The 23,850-nt window shown below is 42.1% G+C and overlaps 2 protein-coding genes and 1 long non-coding RNA gene across 6 annotated transcripts in view; 2 read left to right on the top strand and 1 right to left on the bottom strand.

Annotated features, from left to right (window-relative positions):
* PCGF3 (polycomb group ring finger 3) overlaps window positions 1-16,139 on the bottom strand; it is a 64,736-nt gene extending 48,597 nt beyond the window's left edge. Inside the window, exons 1-2 of one of the 3 annotated variants that reach the window (XM_085213984.1) lie at window positions 15,751-15,964; window positions 15,219-15,318 (exon numbers count right to left, since the gene is read on the bottom strand). Coding sequence is in view for 1 of the 3 variants with exons in the window: in XM_085213981.1 (XP_085070107.1) it covers window positions 15,751-16,116 (366 nt within the window). In the remaining 2 variants the exon portion in view is untranslated. Of the gene's footprint in view, window positions 1-15,218; window positions 15,319-15,750 lie in introns of all 3 variants that reach the window. The other 2 variants (XM_085213981.1, XM_085213983.1) reach the window with 2 other exon arrangements.
* The window catches only part of SLC49A3 (solute carrier family 49 member 3), a 103,570-nt gene that overhangs the window by 29,848 nt on the left and 49,872 nt on the right, over window positions 1-23,850 (top strand). The window lies entirely within an intron of this gene.
* Window positions 16,156-22,053, top strand: LOC146542311 (uncharacterized). The gene is made up of 2 exons (XR_014880617.1): window positions 16,156-16,375; window positions 19,893-22,053. It is a non-coding gene; the product is annotated as an uncharacterized LOC146542311 (long non-coding RNA).

Here is a 23,850-nt window from a genome sequence, read left to right as displayed (position 1 = left end):
CCCTCACCAGTTTCGTTGCCCTTCTCTGGACACGCTCCAGGGCCTCAATGTCTTTCCTGTAGTGAGGGGCCCAAAACTGAACACAATACTCGAGGTGCGGCCTCACCAGTGCTGAGTAGAGGGGGATGATCACCTCCCTGCTCCTGCTGGCCACACTATTTCTAATGCAGGCCAGGATGCTGTTGGCCCTCTTGGCCACGTGGGCACACTGTCGGCTCATGTTCAGCCGAGCATCAACCAACATCCCCAGGTCTGTCTCTTCTTCACAACTCATCCCCAAGCCTATAACGCTGCTTGGGGTTATTGTGGCCAAAGTGCAGGACCTGACACTCAGCCTTGTTGAACCTCATCCCATTCATCTCAGCCCAGCGATCCAACTTATCTAGATCCCTCTGTAGGGCCTCCCTGCCCTCAGGCAGATTCACACCATCTCCCAACTTGGTGTCATCTGCAGACTTACTGAGGGTACACTCAATCCCCTCATCTAGGTTGTCAATAAATATATTAAACAAGATGGGCCCCAGTACCGACCCCGGGGGGACGCCACTTGTAACAGGTCACCAGCTGGACTTAACTCCATTAACCATTACCCGCTGGTCATGGCCCTCTAGCCAGTTCCTTATCCAAAGAAGTATATACCTGTCCAGACCACGGGCAGCCAGTTTCCCCAGAAGAAGCCTGTGAGAGACCGTGACAAAGGCTTTGCTGAAGTCTAGGTAGACTACATCAACAGCTATTCCCTCATCCACCAGACTGGTCACCCAGTCATAGAAGGAGATGAGGTTGGTCAAGCACGACCTGCCCTTCACGAACGCGTGCTGGCTAGGCCTGATCCCCTGGACACCATACACGTGCCGTGCAATCTCACCCGAGATGATTTGCTCCATTACTTTCCCCGGTATCGAGGTCAGGCTACCAGGCCTATAGTTCCCCGGATCCTCCTTACGGCCCTTCTTGAAGACAGGAGTCACATCAGCAAGCCTCCAATCCTCCGGGACCTCTCCAGTTAACCAGGAGCGCTGACAGATGGCTGACAGGGGCTCGGCAGTCACCCCACCATCCCGTGGACTTGGACTTGTGACGGTCCAGATGGAGGAGAAGCTCTCTGTCTCCACCTGAATTGCCAGGGATATATTCTGAGTAGGGTCCCAGACTTCCAGATCAGGTCATAAAATGCCCAGGGGATAACTGGTCTGGGTCTGGCTATTAAAGGCAGTTGTAAAGAAGGCATCGAGGACCTTAGCCTTCACCTTGTCTCAGTGGCCACATTCCCTGCTGCATCAATTATAGGATGAGAAATTTCCCTGGTTCTTCTTTTGCCGTTGATGTATTTATAAAAGGATTTTTATTGTCTTTTACTGCAGTGGCCAATCTGAGTTCAATTTGGGCTTCCTAACTTCCTCCCTGCATACCTTAGCTACTCCCCTGTAATCCCCCAAGTAGCCTGCCCCTTCTTCCAGAGGACATAGACTCTCTTTTTCTCCCTGAGTCTCAACATAGTTCCTGGCTTATCCACACCAGTCATCTTCCCCTACAGCTCGCCTTATGGTACTCAGGGACAGCTTGTTCTTGCGCCTTTAAGATTTCCATCTTGAGGAGTGTCCAGGCTTCCCGGACCCCTTTACCCTTGAGAAACGACTCCCAAGGGACCCGCACAACAAGCACTCCAAACAGATCAAAGTCCACCCTCTGGAAGTTCAAGAAAGTAGTTTTACTGGTCATCCTTTTGACTTCTCCAATAATAGAGAATTCTACAATTCCATGGTCGTTCTGCCCAAGACGGTCCCCAACTTTCACCTCTCCCACCAGTCCTTCTCTGTTAGCGAAAATCAGGTCTAGCAGGGCACCACCTCTGATAGGCTCTCCTACCAGTTGCATAAGGAAGGTATCTTCCACACAGTCTAGAAACCTCCTGGACTGCTTCCTCTGTGCTGTTTTATATTTCCAACATATATCAGGGAAGTTGAAGTCTCCCATGAGAAAAAGTGCTGGCGATCGCGCGACTTCTGCAAGCTGCTCACAGAATGCTTCATCCAACTCTTCATCCTGATTAGGTGGTCTATAACAGACCCCCACCAAAATGTTGCCCTTACAGGCCTTCCCCCTGATCCTTACCCATAGACACTCCACTCTGTCATTCCCAACCCCTAGCTCTTCAATATCAAAACAGTCCTTAATATAAAGGGCCACACCACTACCCTTCTTGCCTCGTCCCTTCTGAAGAGCTTGTAGCCATCTATCACAGCACTCCAGTCATGGGAGTGGTCCCACCATGTTTCGGTGATAGTAACAAGGTCGTAATTAGCCTGACAATCGCTTCCAACTTTTCCTGCACACGCTGTGTGCATTGGTATAGATGCACTTCAGTCGTGTCATCTGCCTCACCCCCAGCTCAAGCAACGTTCCCCTAGGCTCATCCCTTGAGAGTCCTGTTTTGTCCCCTTCCCCCTTCGTAGCTAGTTTAAAGCTCTTTCAATAAGCCCCGCTAGCTCCTGCACTAGTATTCACTGCCCCCTTTGAGATAGGTGGGATCCACGGACAGACAACAGGCCAGGGGCCGAGTAAACTGCCCCATGATCAAAGAACCCAAAATTTCCAGCTCGACACCAGCCTCTGAGCCAATTATTCACTGCTCATGCTTTCTGGTCCCACTCAGTGTCCCTTACTGCTCCTGAAGGTATAGAGCAAAATATCACTTGAGCTTCCGCTCCTTGAACTAAACGCCTAAACCCCTGAAATCTTTTTTCATTGTTTGCAGGCTTATTCTGCAGGTACTTTATGTTTAGAAGATACAAAGTACAGGGAGTATAAATAGCAGGGAACTCAGGCATTATTATGCAAAGCATACAACAAATTTATTTTTAATAGATGTTGATGCAAACAGAATTTTTTTTCTACTGTGACCATATTCAGAGTTTCACAGGAAACTGTTGCAACTACTTCTCAGTGCTGTAAGACCTTAAGTACAGCAGCGGAAGAAAAGGGGAAGAAAAGCTGTGACACTGACACCACTTAGGACACTTCAAAGCCTGAGCAACACCAGTTTTCCTGACAAGTCCTTATTAGTTTTTTATTTCCAACACACTAGCTCAGAAACAGAGGGTGCCAAAGCACTTGTGCTTAAGTCTCTAGCAATCTGCTTCCTGAGTTCCACTAGCCTGATTGAGGAATCAGACAACAGCCTATGGTAATTCAGTTCTGGCCTCCTGCGCTCCTGTTCTCTGCCCCGTTCCTTGAAAACAAAACAAGAAGAAAAAAAAAAAAAAACAACAACAAGAAAACAATGGTTTCAGCACAAAATAAGCCACACTGAAGAACTGACTTTGTCCAAAACTATGCCAAGACATAATTAAAGTATTTGCCCCAAAACCGACATGCAGGAAACTTCATCAAATGATAAAAAACACATCAGTACAATTTTACTTCTCCTTGCTAACACTAATGGCACAAGCCAAGACAACCTTCTGTACTGGGTCCAGCTGGGCTGGAGTTACCTTTTCTCCAGCAGCCCACACAGCTCCTTTGCTTGAAGCAAGAGCAGCAGGCAGTGTGGCACAGCACACAGCCTTTAGGTGCCCCCAGGACCAGCAGGCCAGGAACAGTGGGAACACAGGTACAACAGCTGATCCAAAATGACCAGAGGGACACCTCATCCTGTGTGATGCTGCGCTCAGCAAGGAGAGAAGGAAGAGCTGCAGTGCACTCTACGAAGATGTGTCTTCCAAGCATCTGCTACATGCATGAGGCCATGGCTCACAGGATAGGTGGCTGGGCATCATCTGCTGATATGAAGTAGAGAATAACTTTTCTCCTTTTACTTCTGTATGGATTTTACTTCCCTTTCATTAAGCAGCAAAACTAAAAAAACCTCACTTTTTTCCTCTCTATCTCATTTCCACCCATCTTGCTAAGAAGGAAAGAGATCAAGTAGCTGTACGGTAACATGGCTGCCTTACCAGCATAACACCAGTTTCATTATTCAAAGTGTTTTACCTGCAAAAGGCTTGATTATTTTTAATAAGCATGGAGAATAGGGCACAATTTCTGAAATATATTTAGTCTTCTTCAATTCAGATGTAATGATGATTTCTTCCTAAAAATGTTCTATCCCACGGCAGGGCAAAAAAATCTACTCAGTACAGAGCAAAGAAAGTGAGCAAGCACCTGCCATCCCCAGGAGAGAAATGGATGCACAGCTGGGGCAGAGCCAGGGTGCTCAGCTGAACTCCGACCCTGCAGCTGCCCTGTGAAGCTACAGTCAGACCTATTGAGAACAGCCTACCACATAAACAGCACCTAAACCAAAGACTGACACTTGAGTAATAAAAGTACATATGTTTGTAGTAGGAGAACAAATAGTTGAAGGAATTAGGAAAGAAAAAGCAAGGTTGGTGCATTAAGAAGACTGTAGCCAGCAGGCTGAGGGAGGTGATCCTCCCCTCTGCTCTTCCCTAGTGAGGGTACATCTGTAGTACTGCGACAAGTTCTGGGCTCCCCAGTTCAAGAAAGACAGGGAACTTCTGGAGAGAATCCAGCAGAGAGCTGTATAGATGGCAAAGGGCCTGGAGCATCTCCTGTGTGAGAAACGGCTGAGACACCTGGCAAGGTTCAGTCTGGAGAAGAGAAGGCTGAGAGGGGATCTTACCAGTACTTATAAATATCTAAAGGGCAGCTGTCAAGTGGATGGGGCCAGGCTCTTTTCAACAGTATCCAGTAACAGGACAAGAGGCAATGGTCACAAACTGGAACATAGGATGTTCCATCTGAACATGAGGAAAAAACTTATTTTCTGTGAGGGCACTGGAACAGGCTGCCCAGAGAAGCTGTGGAATTTCCTTCTCTGAAGATAATCAAAACCTACCTGGACACTTTCCTATATAACATAACTATAGGGAACCTGCTTTAGCAGGGGGATATATCTCATGACCTCCAGAAGTCCCTTCTAACTCCTATGATTCTGTGAAAAAAAAAGTAGGTAGGGAAACAAAGTTACTCTCCAGGAAAAAAAAAAAAAAAGGTCATTTAAGACTGAAATGGAATCTGGCTTACTGTGCTGTTCTGTTTTTTTGTTTTGTTTTGTTGTTGTTTTTTTAAATTCTTTTTTTCCACTCAAAATGGCATAAACAATAAAGAACAGAAAAATCCCTACATTTGTGCAAAGCGCATAAGAAACTTTAGTCCAACATTACTCTATCCCTACAATAATTTTAGTTTTTCCAGCTCTTGTCTTATTAGACTTGCTAACAATACTGGCTTAATTGCATTAAAATATGAAAGAGAACATGAAAACCATCCTGAGTTACTGATATTCTGGCCCAACCATCTTAACAGATTTTCATTTTCACAGCTTTTCAGCAAGTTAGTGCATGACTAGATGTAGCAAACAGGACAGACATTTGAAAGTGGTTGGTTTTTTTCGTTTGGTTGGTTGGTTGTTTTTTTTTAACCAAGCACACACAACATTTGTAACTACATTTCATCTTATCTGCCTGCTCCTCATAGGCCATGCGTTGGGGACCTACCACACTGTTCTGGGGATTGGTCACACAGCTCAAAGGAAAGGTACCACAGGCTTTTGGCAGGCTTAATGAAATCATTAGTTAGACCAGCTTATTAGCTAATTAAAAGAATCATAAAGAAATATATGTATCCGTGTAAAGTGAGTACTGCATTTTGACATAAAAGTCAACATTTGTATCTGTTCTAGCAATCTGTTCTAGATCCTAGCAATTTTACTTATTTCCCCCCTTTTTCTTGTGAGGATTGAAAACAATCATCTTTTTCAACTTCCCTTTCAACATCCTTTTTTTTGTGTGCCGCAACAACAACAGTAAAAAATTCTTCAACCTTGCTATGCAAAGAAGCTCACATTATCAGCAGAATAACAGTGCTTGAAAACTTTGTGATTAGAATTTTACCCTTAAAGTGATCACAATGATTTTCATTTCCTTACCATTAGGTATACTGTTTTGCATGAGTGAGAGTGAGAGAAGAGAGAGAGGAGGGTCAAGGTCTAGCAGTATGAAAACATGCCTTATTTTTCACAAATAAATACCATTTCACAAAGAAGGATGCCTGCAATTATCAAACTGTTCTGCATTTATGTTTCCTGGCCATCTTGCAGCAAGTAAGGATTGCCAAAAGTTAACTGTCAAGACATTTTTTCACTGCATAATCTAATCATGTGTTACAGTCGAAGACAGCTTCATGTAACATATGAATCACCATTCACTCATTCCAAGCTTGGTGTTAAAGAGACTATCAACAGGTAGTTTTGCAAATTCTGTTAAAAACAAACAAACAAAACAAACAAACAAACAAAAAAACAATGTTGAAAGCCAGACTACAGAAAAGAGCAACACCATCACATTACAACCATCTCGTCTGTCAGCCCTAACACTGCAATGTGACACCAGTTTAAGAAACATAGTCCTCACAGAAAAATCCAGTGCAAAACGGTGGCACAAGAGGATTCAACACTTATAAAATTGATTTTTTCTGTGACCCAATCCCTGACTCTTGTTTTGTTTTGAATAACAGCAGCAAAATTTTGCTATGCAGTGAGCTAATACTTAAGAGTAGCCAAAAGGCCTGAAGGTCATTACAGCAACAAATTAAAGTGTCTCCACAGAAGACTGGTTTCATTTGACAGCTGCTTTTCTGCTGTTTTGGAAATTACTGGCAGTTAGTGTCCCCTCCCTGCTAGAGAAGGCCACCTTGAGGCAAAAAAATCCTAACACATCATTTAGGTGCTCATTTTAACAGCATAGAGCACTAGCACAACACAGTGATGAAGACACCTTTAAGCCTGTCAATGTAAGCTGAAAGTAGCAGAAGAGGAAAGAAAAACTTCAGAAAAAAGCAGGTGTGCTAGATCCCCCCGCTTGCTGTTAGCCGCAACTCCCTAGGGCTGTTCTTACACTCCAGAGGCTTCAATGGCATATATAAGATCTCCAAAGATGCTAGCCAGTATTTCACTTCCTGACTTACGCTCAGTAAGATTTACACTTCAACAGAGTAGTCATGAAAATGTTTTCTAAATTGCCCAATACCAACAGCTTAGCCCAATCTCTGAGAAAAAGGAAAAAAAAAACACCACCATTTTCCTTTATCACACCCTACTCAGCAGCAGTTGCACTTAAAGTAAGCTTCACATACAGCAGCTAGCAAAAGAATTAACCATCTCTTGAAGTTTTCTTTCTCAGCTCCATATAGTTATTGCATCACATACTTAAATCCAATTTGTTAGAAAACAAGCCACTGAACAGGTTAAGTCATTCATCCTTACCTTGTCACAGTAGTGGTATATTGCAGGATCTAAGATAGGGTAGTTTTAGTCCATCAGTGAATTGAAGATATGTTCTGCGCTGATATCATTGCAGAAAATTCCTCAGAATCCCTTACAATAAGGCACAGATGCCAGCTTACATACATAAGTGATGAATACTGATGAAAAGAGAAATTTAAACATACCTAGCTGCGAGCTACTGGTTCTCTCTTTACAGCTTTAAGTATATATGATAGCATTAACAACAAAGACAGCATCAACAGCCAGCTGAAATAAAATAATAAACTTAATAACAAAAACAAAAATCAGTAGAAATCTAGATCAGCAGTCGAATTTTTATATATATATATTATGCATAATGCCTATTTACTATATATATATATATATATACATATACATATATATACACACAGTAAAAGAGACAGTCATGTGGAAAACTAATATAAAAGCAAATAATCACTGAATGGCTGTTATGTTGTCAGGAGCCAGGTTCACACAGCACCATTTCATATGGACATTAACAGATAGGTTCTGCAGTATATGCACTTTCTAGTTCACAAGAGCAGATCAAACAGCAACAAGTTAAGAAGAAAGCACCTGTAAAAAGTTTTAGCTGACAGATGACTTGCATTTTTACATGAGTCTTTTATTCATTCTATATGAATAACTGTCAGCTATCCATCATTAAAATATCATTAACTTTCAGAATTACCAGAATAGATGGGTAATAGAAATTCAAAGCGATGGCTTTATCAAACAGACAGAAGTCTACAGCCACATGCTGACACATACTATTCAAACAGTTAAGGAAGAAAATATCCTGTGAAAGTGTTCTGTATAACCAGGAACATCTCATGCAAGGAATATTATCAAGTAAATAAATAAACACCACTGTTCTTATTGTGCCATCACCATTAGATTCCAGGTATGCCTCAAGGCTCTCCCAGGAACTTTTAAATGCAAAATCATTTTTATATTATATTATTACTTCCTACCATGTGTTTCAAACACAAGACAGATATGTGACATGCACAGTAGAAAAATGGAAGAAGCTCTCTTAGCTAAAGCTAAGAGAGGAGTGAGCTGACTCCCCCCACACACTATTTGCATGTTAAAACTGTTAAATCTCTGCAGATGGTGATAACAGATGACTAACTCAAAGGTTAATTGTCATGGGAAGCAGTAAGTGGCTAGGGAGTCTGGGAGAAAATAAGTTAATGACAGTGGCTACAGAAAAAGAATCTGAAATATTTACATTTACGCTTATGCTTCATATTTCTACATCTTAAAGACAAATCTCAATGAGTCTTTCCATTCACTTCCAAAAATTCAATTCAGTATCAACTTCTGTTTATGACTGTTGAATAAAGACTCTAACAGGGTGGTGCTTTAAGAACACTAACTCCACTAGGCAAGTCATGTGAACCATTCTGTGGCTGGAGAAATGGAAGGAGGACATGCAACACTGGTAGAAAGTGTCTTTTTGTGGCTCCCAGAGATAAATTGCAAAAACTACTTCATTTAAATACCGTAATTTATTTACGTACTCAATTACAGAATGCCTTATAAGAATACAAAGTTGGCCAAGCACTTATTTAGGTCCCATTGCAATAATTCCAGTAAAAAAAAAAAAAAAAAAAAAAAAGTCTAGGGTAAAATGTTATGGTTTTTTGTTTTTTGTTTGTTTTTGTTTGTTTTTTTTCAAAACACAAAAGGAAAACAAAGTAATATCCTCTCTGAATCTGTGACACTTCTAAATTTCAGCCATTTTCAGGTCTTAACCACACAACCCATTGGCAACAATAACACTTTCAGAATTTGACTGTTACATATTAGAAGAAACATACTCCTAATAAACAATTTCTGGTGGCATCATCTATGCTTGTGCCTCAAAGATTACATTAAAAAACTGACTGCAACTAATATAGAACTTTCCACGCCCACCAGTTTCAAGATATTCAAAGAATGAAACCTCCAGGTGCTAAGAATCACTTAACACCACGTGGATCAGTAGGCATAGATGACTTCTGTTGACATCTGTCAAATTAGAGAATCTGAAGTGCAGGAAAGTAAACTAAAATTAGTTTCACTAGCTATCCAGAAGCTTTTCATATGATCAGCCACCATTTATGCTACTTTAGAAATAAGCTTATAGGGACATACAGTCATTTTCTTGTGGACAGTGGTCAAGATAAGATGCTTGAATAACTCATTTTAGGAATATAAAACGTAAGTCTTCTGTGAAATTATTATGGAATAATCTGATCTTGGGAGTGACATCTACCCGCTCTATCTGGTCAAGAAAAACATGGACAAGATGGGCAAGATTAGAAGGGCAAGATTAATAAATTGGAATGTATACAAAAGATTTGATTTGGTGCCACCAAGACTATCTAACAAAGATAAATATTATTTTTAAAAAATACCTTACAGTTAAAATATTCCTGATCAATAATTAGATCCAAACTTTTGGCAAAATAAGCTATTAGAACAGTATTTTGAATAGGCTAGATTTGGTACTTCACTGCAGGGATAGATGGATAGATGTAGATTGCAGTAATAAAATTTAAACCTTAGAAGTGCAGATTCAAGTTAAAGTAATGCCATTTTATCAGGGCCAAACTCATTAGGAAAAGAGGGTTGGGAAGAAAAAAAAAAGTGTATATATGGATTTTTCAGAAGGAAAAAAAAAAAAAAAAAAGGTCTGAGAACAGGACAGGCATAGTATACAAACACAGCAGAAAGACCTTTTTTTCACCAAGGTTTTAACTAGGTACATCTAAATCCTCATCTAACCCAATACAAAAAGCATGATCATGAAGCTTTAATTGGTTTAAGATACAAGACATCTTTGCAGTCAGTCTTAGGAAACTGTTACAGGAAAAGGTGGTTTAGTTATGTCATTCATTTAACAGATGAAATGCATTCATGCATACTGTTCCTGTAAACTTTCATCTCTAAACCTAGCGCATTTATTTAATGGAGTACAATTTCTGACCATACTGTTTCCATGCTAACACAAAAGAACAGTTTCTCATATGCAGACTTTTGCATAGGACCACACAATGTGCACTTGCAGAAGAAATTCTAAGCTAGCATTCAACAAGTGGTGATGTTATGCTTGATCTTCCCAGAGAAGAAGAGTCAGCTAAGCTCAAAAAGCTGTACACGGGAAAGGATGTGCAAGTCCATAAACAATCAACCAGTACAGTGAGAAAGACTACTGGAAACGCTAACTGCAGAACTGGGTGGCTTTCATAAGCACAGTCTGAGCTGATCATGCAAACAAAACGGAAGAAATAACTCAGGGATGCAAAGAGAATTACTTCAAGGATTAAGAAAGAAAAATCATAAGCCCAAATCCATTATTATTACATCTGGAACAGCACAAAGGGAGTCATATGAAACACAGGAATTTAGTTAAGATCTCAGGCCATTATGACCTCAACTCCGAGAACATAACTTTGACCTCCAACCTCCCTGTGTCCAAATGATTTTCAGGCAAAGCCACTCTGAATGAAGCAAATTTGCTACTGTGTTTAAAAAATAAAAATAAAAAAAAATCTTAAAATAAAGCTTGCTAATAGCCACTGTTAAGCACAACTAACAAAATTGGTAGAATGAAATAAAATTTTTAAGTGCATTTCTGCTGTCTAGTAAGTTAAAATAAATTTAACACTGTCCTTCAAGTAAGTAATCAATTGAGCCCTAGCAGTCATCATGTCAGTCAGGTACTTAAAGTAACAGATAGTTGAGGTACACCAGGAAACATCACAGCCAGTTCTTCATATGTAAAGAATTTACAAGTTAGTCCACTGTATTGTAGCTTTCAGTTTGTTCTTTCAGGTGACAAACTAGGGAAAGAAAAAAAAAAAAAATGATGATATATGAAAAAGTAAAATAAGAAAAAAAAAAATAATCTGCAAACATTGCACTGGCCATACTCACATATTTTCACCAGTAAACGATTTTTGTGGTTACAAACAGATTATGAACATTATGGGAAAACATAGCAGAGATGACTTGTTAAAGCATAATGTCATTGTTAGTTGAGCACTCGAGATTTGCATTTTATTCTGTAAAATGGTAATCATGTAATAATTGTCTGAATATAGTATCATACACTGACTGATTATGAATGAAGAGTTCTTAAGTAAAACAGAAAAACTTGATGACCACTTGCAAGTCAGCAAATAACATGACATTCATTACAGTGACCTGAAAATATAACCTTCCTCTAGTTGACCAAGTACAGCACAGCACATCACTGCACACAAACAAAACACACAGAATGCTTCCCACCTTAAACAGAAATGAAATGATGCTATTCCAAAAGCAAGGCCATCCTCAGTTGTAAACATTATGGATGGTTATGGCCACCAAAACACAAGCCCTTTTAATGCAGACAAAATTTTAAGTTACTTTCAATCACAAAGGCAGAATATGAAGTAGGTATCCGATAATGACAGCCTAAATACATGTCTACAGGAATAAGATGTCTGTTTCTCGTCATTTTAAAGAGATGGAGAAAGTAATGGTAGAACCACTTGCACTTGCCTATTTCTTCCTTACAGTTTCACTTGCACTGCGATGCACACACACACAAACACACACACACAACTCCCCTAAACACCTTCCCCCACAAGCTCTGTCAGTTTTTAAGTGCTATTTGAATGAGAGGCAGCCATTAATGTGTTAAGCAGTCATCTTTTCAGCACAAAGAACAGGTAACTCGAACTCACCAGTTTGTCACTCCCTCTACTTTTGGATGACCTGTGCTACCCCATAATTTTGAAATACTTGTTCTGATTAAAAAAAAAAAAAAGGTGGATAAACAATATCACTGATAATGCCACTGTTGTTCTATTCCCTCCTACAATGCTGCAATATGACTGCAAGAGGTCTGTGCGGAAACAAACTTCAACCAAACTTTCAGTAGCAAATAAGGCTTTCAATCTCATATGGTCTCACCACACTGTGTACTTTGTTTTCAGACTGTTGATTTAAATATAGAAGCACTTATATCCAGCAAAACTAATTCATGAATCTAATTCAGAGAAAAGTAGCAATCTTTCTCTTGGCCACTTAGAGTAAATTACAGAACAAACCAGTATTTACAGCACATCTTCATTCAGACATGAAGCAATGCTATGTATCATAACAGCAAGGAATGCTTTTAATGCAGAATAATCCTTTTGTATCCTTTTTATTACACTTACTTCCATGTATCAATTAAACTTACACTCTAATATACAAAACTTGTGTTTTCAAAGAGGGAGGTGTGAAGAATATGACACTATAAATTTACTTCAAGACAGAACTTCAAGAGATGTCTTGCTTAGTTAAAAGATCCTAGACACGGGCAGTTTCTTTCTGGCTTTTAACTTACTTCAGTCAAGCAGTCCTGAGTAAGTTTCCTCTGTATTTCCTGTAAACCCAACAGTGTGCCTAACCTAGCAGGTTGGAGTGGTTTGAAACATCATTATGCATCCTTACTAGCAATAACAAAAACAAAACCATGTTCAAATCACTGAACTAGTCAGGACTACTGACTACATTCTTTTGCATCTTCAAACACCATTATCAGCACAACCTTTTATTTAGTACCTCTTCTTCCAATTGTGTGTCAACTGGACAACATCTCCAAAACAACAGCAACAACAACAACAAAAAACCACAAGGAAAATGTTTAATACATATAAAGAATATCATTACATTTTCCTTACATTTGTAAGCCAACATCTCTCAAGACAGTGGCTAAGAAATGAAATGCTATCAACATGCATATTTTTCAAAACATTACATTCACAACCACTTTGCACGTTATATCTAGCTCAGAGCTTTAATGGAAGTGCTTCTACTTCTTCTTACAGCCAAGTCAGTGTTTTATTCTGGAACCATTACAGTCTTAGGAGATCTCTGCATCTCCCTGATGTGAGAAAAAAAAATAAGAACAACAAAAGCTAAAAAGGCTACCTAGATTAAACAGTCATTTGGGGAAAGAAAAAAAAAAGTGGAAGCTGTTGAAGCAAATAAAAAAACGTTACCTATGTCTCAAGTATAAAGTTGAGAGGTGACCTTCTCTTAATGATTCTACATAGTGTGAGTAGGCTGAGCAACTGCAGCAACTACAGAAGACTTGGGAGTATTGGTGGAGGTAAGCTGGATGTGAGCCAGCAACATGCCTTCACAGCCCAGAAAGCCAACTGTATGATAGTCTGCACCAGAAGCAGTGTGTTTAGAAGGGCGAGGGAGGTGATCTTGCCCCTCTGCCTTGTGCTGGAGAGGCCTCACCTGGAGTACAGCATCCAGATGTGGAGCCCTCAGTACAGGGGAGACAGGGACCTGTTGGAGTGCGTGCAAAGGAGGGCCACAAAAAATTATCCCTGCCCCTGGTAACACTTGAGGTCAGGCTGAACGGGGCTCTGAGCACCTGACTGAGCTTTAAGTGTCCCTGATCATTGCAGGGGAGTTGGACTAGATGATCTCTAAGGGTCCCTTCCAACTCAAAACAGTTCTATGATTTTATGATTCAATTCCATACTAGCAAGTTCAGGAGATGATACTTCACAACCTTTTAAGAGCAGAAATCTTTCAAGGCGTAGTAATTACCAAGACCTGGAGTTGCATTGATACAAGTTGGTTTTAAGACAAGATTTTAAAAACATTTCATGTTGATTGTCTATGCTGACATTAGAGCCACCAGATCAGGTTGGCTGCATAAACCCACATACAGAACTTAAATAGATTTCCATCATGTAGAATAATGCTTTGAAAGCTGCATCCTTCCAAGGTTCCAGTTGCAGTAGCCTTACACATCTCTTTAGAAAAGGGACAGGTGTTTTCCTAACTAAGTACATGGTCTCACCAAGTACCTTCAGTTCTACTCTGTTCAGTTCTGTATTCTCATAAACAGACTGTAAGATAGCTACAAGAACGACTTAAATTGAAGGAATGAGAGAATGGTTTGGGCTACAAAGGACCTCAAGTATCATCTACTTCCAAGCCCTCTGCCATGGGCAGGGCTGCCCCCCACCTGCTCAGCTGTCCAGGGCCCCATCTGACCCAGCCTTGAGCACCTCCAGGGGATGGGGCACCACAGTTTCTTTGGGCAGCTGTGCCAGGGCATCACCACCCTCTGGGTAAAGAATTTCTGCCTAACACCTAACCTCAATCCCCCCTCTTTTAGTTTAAAATTGTCCTCCTTTCTCTTATCACTATCTGCTTGTACAAAAAGTTGATTTCCCTCTTAAAAGCCCTTTCAGTACTGGAATGCCACTATCAGGTCTCTCCTGAGCCTTCTCCAGGCGGAATAAAACTAGTGGAAGGGTGCAAGGCTTCTATTTCTACTGATTTTGTCACCAACCAAAGGGCTGTGTGAATTGCCCTAAGATGCTGTGAGCTTCATGGTACAGACTCCTATCTGACCTGCCACTAAAAAAAAATAAATGTAAAGTTCATAGGTGCCCTACCAAATGGCAACAACAGTTTAGAAAAAGCAAAACAAAAACAAAAAAAGCCACAGTACCTGGTAGCAAGAAGACCTGTAACAATGCATTTAGCAGGCTTCAGAGAGAGAATCAGTTTGCATTAGAAGATGGATGAGATGAAGTAGTTACGATGAACCTATGTTTGAGAAGCAGCTCAACTTTTCTCCCCCCTCCTTCTCTGTTTTAAAACGTAAATCTTTTCATCCACAACCTTAGCTGTTCTGTGAGACTCCAGAAGGCAATTGTGAAAGGCAATCTGGAGAAATACTGGAAGTATTTGCTGTTTTTCTTGGATGTTCAAGAGCATACAGTGACAATAAAATGGAATTTCTCAGTCCTCGCTCCTCAGACACATCTATTTCCTGCAGAAGGGAGGAAATGGCTAAGCTGCTTCGACACAAAGCCTGCATATAGCGATACTTCCATACTTCCAAAAATACCTGTGAAGCAGCAAAAGAAGACCCAGGCTGTGGTAACAGCAGACCCCCACTGCGCCTCGTTCTGCACGATCGCTCTGAAGAAACGCCCCTCGCTTCGGGTCTTGAAGGAACCAACCTAAGTCACTAAAACTTGCAGAAAACCACCAGAAGCTGACCACGCGAAACGCGCACACCCACAAACCTCGGACTGTGCGCATCCAGCCACTCCAGCGCCAGCAGCACGACTTTATTTCCCGTTTCTCGGGGCTTCAGGCTCCCCCACGCCTAGCTGCGTGCCCCCAGCCCACGGGAGCGGCTGCGCGGAGATCGCAGCACACAGTTCCAATAAAGCCATACGCAAGCCCTGCGCTCCCCACCCCCCCCCCCCCACCGCAGCCCCCGACGGCGCACACAAAGTTGACGCGCAGCCCTCACGCACACGGAGGCATCGGGGTCGCTCCCTCGCCCCTTCCCACCCCCCCGCGGGCCACACGAACCCCACGCACAGGCCGCCCCCCGCCCCGGGGACGCTGCAGGCCCCGGCCCCACTGACCTGCCGGGGTGGGGGGCGGCGCCGTGTCCGTGTGCGGGGAGGGGCGCGGTCTCCGGCCGACGGAGGGGTCCGTCGCTCCGCGAGCTGCCGGCGCCCTGCCCTGCCCGTCCTTCGTGAGGAGAGGGAGGGCGAGAGGAGAGGAGGGCAAGCAAGGGGGGGGGGGAGGGAGAGAGGGATATCGGCCCCTCTTCCCCTTCCCCTCGCGGAAAATGAAAAATAAATAAAAATTAAAAAAAAAATAAAAAACGATGTGTGGGGGAGGTGTTTAAAATTAAAAGGCTCGGCCCGGAGTTTAAAACAAAGAGGCGGAAATAGCCGAGCGCGGCCCGAGAGGAGCCGAGTGGGGGCGCCGAGCTCAGGGCGCATGCGCCGGGCTCGGAGCTCGTTGCTCCCTCCCCCGAGGAGAGCGGCGGCCCGGCCCACGCGCGTGCGTGCCGGGGGGCCCTGTGCCGGGGGCGGTTGCCGGGCGGGGCGGGGCGGGCCGTGCTATGATGTCCTCGCTGTCCTGTCCCCTCGGTGTCACCGCTCCTGGTTGCTCCGGGAGGTGCGAGGCTGAGGGAGGAAAGCATCTTGGAGTGTGCGGAAGGCGTGGAACGAGGAGAGAACGGGAAATGTGTGAGAGAGTGTGCGTTGTGTTATCTGGTGCTATTCGGCTCTGGTGGGGTCCGTGCTGCGCTCACTCCGCTCCTTGTGCGGCTTATCCTGTGTTCCTACTACAGGCCTTCCTATAACATGCAGCTTAGACCGTGGGTTAGAACAGCGTAAAGGTGTATCTGTCACAATCGGACCGGGTAGAAGGTGCAACATTTCAGCAAACTCCTATCGCCCCTGTTCTAGCTGGCCAACTGGCTATAGAGTTTAGAGGTGTATCTGCTGTGGCATAGCTTTATCCACGAGCCACGCTCCCTTCAGATCTGCCAGCTATGTCATGGACCTATCCACAGCCACACATCTTCAAGGTCTGCCTACTCAGGTGTAGATTTACTAATGGGCCACAGCTTTGTACTTATTGCAGCGTGGATTTATCCATAGCCGCTGTTGTTTTGAGGTGTACCTGCCCTGGCACGACGTCTTTAATTGGCCGCAGTCTTTTTAGATACTTGCTGTGCTGCAGTCTCATCTCTGGCCACAGATGCTTCAAGGTATTCTGGCATGGCCTTATCTGCAAACAAGAATGCTGCAAGGTGTACCTGCTGTATTGCAGACTTTTTCATGGCCACAAGTGCACCGGGGTTTATATTCTCTCATGTGGACTTATCCACAAGTCACTAGCTCAAGTTCAGTCTGGAGTTTCAGCCTGCCAAGTACACCAGCATAGGAACAGCAGCAATGCTTTGGCTCTCTACCAGCCCAGGCACATGGCCATGGCTGTTACCAAAGTGATCCCAGGCAGAGCAAAACAGTATGCGAAGGAGTACAGCAAAGAAATGCAGCAGAAGGCAGCCAGTAACAAGCTCTGAACTCTTAGATACAGTAGGCAAGCAAGTCCCATGGCAAGCACAGGAGCCTACCGATTTGCAGCTAAACAGCCATAATATCTATAAATTTGGTGTAGCACACTCTATGCTCCAATCAAATCTTGTCTCCTCCAACCCTTTGTGCCACACAGTGGGCCCAAAAAGCACCTCTTGTGTTTAACAGCAAGCAGCCGAGCCCTGCACAGACACTCACTCACTCTCTCCAGGTGGGACAGGAAAGAAAAATGAAAAGATAAAAGTGTAAGAACTCCTGGGTTGAAGTAAGGGCAGTTTACTGCTCAAAGCCAAAGCCACAAGAGCAAGCAATGCAAAGAAAGGGACTTGATCACTGCTTCCCGTTGGCAGGCAGGTGTTCAGCCACTTCCAGAACAGCAGGGCTCATCACATGTAGTGGCTTCTTGGGAAGATGAATGCCATCACTCCAAACGCGTCCCTTTCTTCTTTCTTTACACCATATATCTTATGTTGTGTGGACGAAAGCCCTTTGGCCTTCTTGGGCCATCTGTCCTGGCTCTATCCCCTCCCAGCTCCTTCTGCAGTCCCAGCTCCTCACTGGCAGGGCAGGGTAAGCAGAGAAGTCCTTGACCTATGTAACTGAAACATCTCTGTGTTATCACTGCTATTTTCATCAAAAATCCGAAACACCACGCCATACTGGCATCTCTAAAATTAACTCTGTCTCAGCCAAAACCATGATGGGACAGAAACAGCAGTAACGGACTATAAGAGTGTAATTATAAACTGCATGCCTGCTTATTTATTTATGTATTTTTGATACCAACTGTTTCCAGAGCCAAACACTATGGATTCAGAAAGCCACTATGTCAGAGTCAATAGATACGGTTTTCTTCTGCTAGAAATGTATTTTAGAAGATGAAACCTGAAGCAAAGTGACATGGCCATGTCTACTCAAGTAGTTAATTTTCTTTAAAATATCCCTTGTCACAAGTGAGTTGTGACCCCGAGAGAGATGAGGCACCAATTTGCTCTCTTTTCAGCCTTTTTCCTGTAATATCAGTTCTAATGCCTTTGGCAATGCTGCTTCAGAGTATGCTAGTCCATCCTATCTGCTTATAAAAGCAGCCAGTAACAAGCATGCTTAACATAATGACAGTCCCCAAGAGAGTAATGGAGCAAGTCTACCCATGCCATTTCTGAATACATGAAGGAGAACATGTCATACCAATGGTAAATTGCAGTGGACCAACTTAGCTACCATTTATAATGAAATAACTGGTTTGCAAATGCGAGGAAAGCTGTAGATGTCAGATAGTTTGACTTCAGCAATGCTTTTGATACAGTCTCCCACAGTATTCTGGCTCCATAGTAGGACATTAGTGTCTGGATGGGTGAAGACTGGGAGGGTGAAATGTTGGCTGTGCTGTTGGTCTCAAAAAGTATTGGTTAATAGGTGGCACTCTGCCTGAAGACTGGTGACACATGAAGTTCTTCAGGGGTTTTCTGGGAACTGTTCAGTACTTTTGTCAATGACTTGGACAATTAAAAATAATGTACATTATCAAGCTTGTGGACAGCACCAAACTGGCTATATAGTCAATACCCTGGATGACAGGGCTGTCGTTAGGAGGGGCCTAGATGGGCAATAGAAATAAAATTCAACAAAACAAAGTCCTGCACCTGAAGCAGACTCCCTGCACAGGACAGGCTAAGATCTGTCTGACTTGCAAGAAGGTAAGATTGTCGAAGATACCTTATGAGTTCTTATGAGACAACAGACTAAATGTGAGCCACAAATATGTCCTGGCAGTGATGAGAAACAACAGCATCTTGGAATATATTAGCAGGCCATTACACAGGAGGTTGCAGTTTCTTCTTCTTACTTGTCACTTGTTAGAATAAGTCTGGCACAGAACATCCATTTTTGGATGCATCAATGTGAAAAAGTTATTGATAAACTTGAGCAAGCCCATCAGAGGCCACCAACAAAGGAGAGGGTGTGAAGAACATGTCCTACCTGGAGAAGCTGAGGGAACCAAACTAGTTCTGCCTTGAGAAGAGAGAGCTTCTCAAGAGAGAGAAGAGAGAGTTAGACCTGCAATAGCATTGACAAGGGAGTTACATACGAAAAGCAGAACTATAATCTCTAGTGAGATAAACAGCAGGAGAATGAGAGACAGTGGTCATAAAGTGAATCAGTGGAAATTCTGTTGGGACAGAAAGTGAAAAAGATCTCTCTGAGGACAGCTTAACTTTCAAAGAGATTTCCCAGATAAACTTGAACCTCTTAGAAGGATTTTGAACCAAAGCTAGGCAAAGCCCTACTTTCAGAAAAAAGTTTTACCTCTGGATGTACTTCTCCACCTGAATGTTTCTGTAATTCTCATTTTAATTGTCAAGCAGAGAAATAAAAAATGTCCAGGCAAATTCAGGTTAACTGAAAAAAAAAAAAAAAGAGAGAGAGAGAAAAAAAAGAGTACTTCAATTGGCTAAGTCATCCTGGGAAGACAGCAACTTTCTCAATCTGCCCAAGAGCAAAACTGTGTCTTAGATGATATGTGAATTCACTGACCTAGGTGACTAAACTTTGACTACTTTTTCTGTATTCACCCTTCACCTTGGCTGATATACATTTTGTATATGTATATAAAAATATAATCTCATATTTTGACATCTGTTTTACACCTTTTCCTCTTACATTAACAGGTTTCTTCTTCACAGCCTTCACTGAATATGTGTATCAAGAGTATAAAAAAATTCCCCCTCCACCAACATTTGCAAAGCTGGCATGCATTTAATTTAAAGTTTCCATTCTTGAAGATGCAAGATGCAAGAAAATTGAAATTTATTTTACAGACTTGTAGGACGTCATATTGCTCTGGGAAATGCTTAGAAAATCTGAATGTGCTTCATTTAACAACACCAGAATTATGCAGGTGCTTTTCTAGCATAAAGTCAGTCATGATATTTTGGAAATACAATCATGATTTTTAAAAACTTTGAGAAGACACCATCAGCATTTCTCACTGAATTTGTAGTGTTTTCTGCCCCATAAGCCTCCTTTTCCCACTGACATTTGTTAACAATAAAGAGAAGGTGCACAGCATTTTTACAGCAGAGTCACAGACTGGTTGAGGATGGAAGGAACCCCTGGAAATCACACTCAGCAGCCTCCTTGCTCATATAGAGTCAACTAGAGCGAGCTATATTACTTCCTCTATAACTAGATCAAACACTGTCATTTTGACAGTACAGATTTTAGTGTGATTATTCTAATGTTTGGAAGTCAGCATTATAGTTTGATTCTTACTCAAGAACCACTGGGAGCTGTGTTCTGAACTTCACCTTTACCACGAGTAAACTCTAGCTTCAGAGATGATATCTATTAATCCTGTCATTAAAAATCCAAGATTTAGTGGATCACTATAGGAAAACAAGCAGAGGATTCAGAAAACTGACATGGCTTGGCAAAAACTTGCAGATCAAATTGCGGGATAAGAAAAACACATACAGGCAGTAAAAACAAGGATGTTTTTACTGGAATGCTGTCTGGACATGCAGAGGAGGGATCAAGAAAGCCAAGAATGCACTCAGCAGGGGATGTAAAAAACAACAATAAAGAAGAGATGGGCCGTAGAGAGTGTACACTCTCTGATACCTGCAAAGAGAGAACTGAGTACAACAGACATGGAGAAGGCTGAGGTACTGAGCAGGTTCTTTGCCCCCGTTTTCACTGGCAGCCAGACTTCTTGCATCTCTCACACTCCTGCATCTCACATCCCTGAACCTCCAGGTGAAAGCAAGGGAAGAAAAATCCCTCCCATTATAAGACTTAATGTGTACAAGTCTATGAGGACAGACGACGTGCAACCCATGGTTCTGAAGGTACTGACAGTGGTTACCAAGCCACCATTCATCATAAGTGAAAAGTTGTGGCTGTCAGGTGAAATTTTCTGACTGAAAAAAGGGAAACATCACTCTCACACTCAAGAAATGGAGAAAGGGAAACCCAAGGTATTTATTCACCATACAGAATATCAGTGGTTTATGGGCTGGTTCGGCCCAGTTCCATGACTAACAGGGCAGAAGAACCAGCAGATCCACATCCCGCAAAGGGGTGAGGGAAAAGGATAGGGAAATGGGCCCCAAAATTAAACAGCAGCAATGATCTGAGGAGAAACAAACTAATTTACTAAATAAGATATCAGAATGCAAGATAACACACTATAATACAATACAATTAGAATTGGAGCTATTAAATCAAATACAGTGAGAGAAAGTGTGTCCAAAAAAGCCTGAAAAGCCTTACACTAATGCTGAGGCGAGGCGTGCGGTCAGGACGAGCAGCAGGAAGGAGAGCCTGACAATCAAAAAGGGAAAAGAGAGACATCAGGTGACCTTGCCAGGGGTTATATCTCCTCTCTAAACACAAAGTCCTCTGGGGTATGTAGGTCTTCTTCTCTTCTGGGACAGATACCCAGAACTGCAGCATTAACTCTTTAACTCCCAGTGCACTACATGTTGTTATGATGTGGAATACCAATAACCAAAAATCATAAAACCATAACATGCTTTACTCTAATGTACAAACTGTTCTGTTTGTTAAAATTGATCCAACTCGGGACCTATGCTGTCCCAGAAACATGATAATAAGCAAGGAAGTCTACCATACAAATCTTGTGCTGGGGGAGCTGTAAATCAGAGGGAATTTGAAAGTTTGCTTCTCCACAAATTCAAACATGTTCTGAATTAATATCTTGTTATAAATTTAATGTAAATGCAATCCATACCTGTTTTTTTACTCACTATCTGCTATGTAACCTCTTTCATGTGCAGAGCAGTAAGATACTTCTGTTTCTTTCAATAACCTTCAATCTTTATGGTTTTTTTTTTTAATGAGTTGAACCTTTCTCCCTGTTGTCGCTGCTGTAGAATTGACAAGGCATGTTGTCACAGCCTCTAGCTGAATAGTTTTATCCCTGTTCTGATCTGCAGCATTTTTGATGATTGAAGGATACCATAAAGCTCCAAGGGATTTAAGCCCAAGAGACATGTATTTAACTATACTGTCAGCCATTTCAACACACCTGAGCTCGGCAGTCCTCTCTGTTGTTTGGCTTTTAAATTCCTCTATCTCCCATTGCAGAACAGGTCCTGATTTTCTCTCAGTTTTGTCAAATTCAAATAAATCAGGTTCATTAAGCCCTCCAGCCAAATGCATTTATCTGCAGAAGACAAGCTGATTCACTGTTTGTTTGGAAAGGATGAAATACATAATTTTAACAAACCACTTAACAGAGTTGTAGGTTTGTAAGTATTCCTGCTGGTGAGAGATTAAGACTAATGGCAGACCATGTCTGCAACCGTTAACTAGCAACTAGAAGCTTCTGATTATATATTCTTCCTCACCAAAAGACCTCAGAATCCCTCAAAAGTGAGAATCAGATTGAAGAATGGAATTAAGAAGGGATCTATCGATTCAGAAAATACCTGTTTCTTACCACTAATTACATGCACACAGCTCAGTTCCCCTCAGGGGTTTATTTTTTAAACACAAATGATTTTGGCTATATTTTTACTGTCAAATGATGAGGTTTACACTGAGAAACAAACAGACATTAAACACAGTTCCTGGGAGTTCTGCATCTGGACTGTTCCTCTCAGAACGTGTAGCTTCTCCAGTAAGAGAAAGGCTATTTCCAACCAACTGCATAGTGCAGGGCATTTTGCCGACCCTTCAACTCTCAGCTGTAGTTTTTGAATTAAGGAGGAAGCTACCTTTCGACTGGTTCAGTTCAGCAGAGGGAGCTACATTTTTAATGACCATCAATTATCATTTGGCTGCTAACACCCTAGTCTACACATACACAAAACACTGGTAAGGTTCTTTGTTGCCTTCACATGCGTTATCCTTAGCACCACCACAGTAATTCCGTCAGTTCAGTTTCAGATGCACTCCCAGACAATCTGTACAAAATCAAAAGCAGAGAAGCAGAGTTAGAAAGATCAGAAGTAAATATTGGGAAGAGGAGCAGGCTATAAGGGGATGTGAACATTTGGGAAAAGGTTTGAAAAATCTTCAGAAATGATCCTAACTGCATGTGCCACTCATGAACTGCAGGAGCGAGGGTCTCTTAAACAGAAAGGCTACAGACTATTAGAATGCAGTACATGATGCCCTTTCCCTCGGGGATTTCTTTCTTTTAATTTAAGTTGAAGCTTTGTTATGATGCTGAGATGCAAGATTCAATGACACTACAGTGAAACTTGACATCTGGTTCTGAAGGGATTGTACAGGGAAAGCCAAAGCACAGATGGAACTGAACTTGGCAAGGCATGCGTAGAATAAAAAAGAAGGGATTCTACAGGTACTCTGCTCAGAAGAGACAGGCTAAGGAAAGTGTTCTCCTTCTGATAACTGAGAAGGGAGGACTGGCTACAACAGACACGGAAAAGGCTGAGGTATTCAGTGAGTTTTTTTCCTTAGTCTTCAGTGACAGTCAGGCTCACGTCTGTGAATCTCTAGGAAGGGTCTAGTGGAGCAAAATTCCTTCTACAAAGAGCAAATCTGAAGCCATCCAATGAAACTGAACTTGTACAAGTCTAAGGAGATCAATGACATGCATCCTAGGGTTCTAAAGGAACTAGTTGATACAGCTGCCAA

The sequence above is a fragment of the Meleagris gallopavo genome, chromosome Z, assembly GCF_905368555.1.
Source record: "Meleagris gallopavo chromosome Z, MGAL_WU_HG_1.1, whole genome shotgun sequence".
Lineage (NCBI taxonomy): Eukaryota > Metazoa > Chordata > Aves > Galliformes > Phasianidae > Meleagris > Meleagris gallopavo.
The sequence above is the reverse complement of the archived record's forward strand: the minus strand, read 5'-3'. Positions and strand labels throughout refer to the sequence as shown.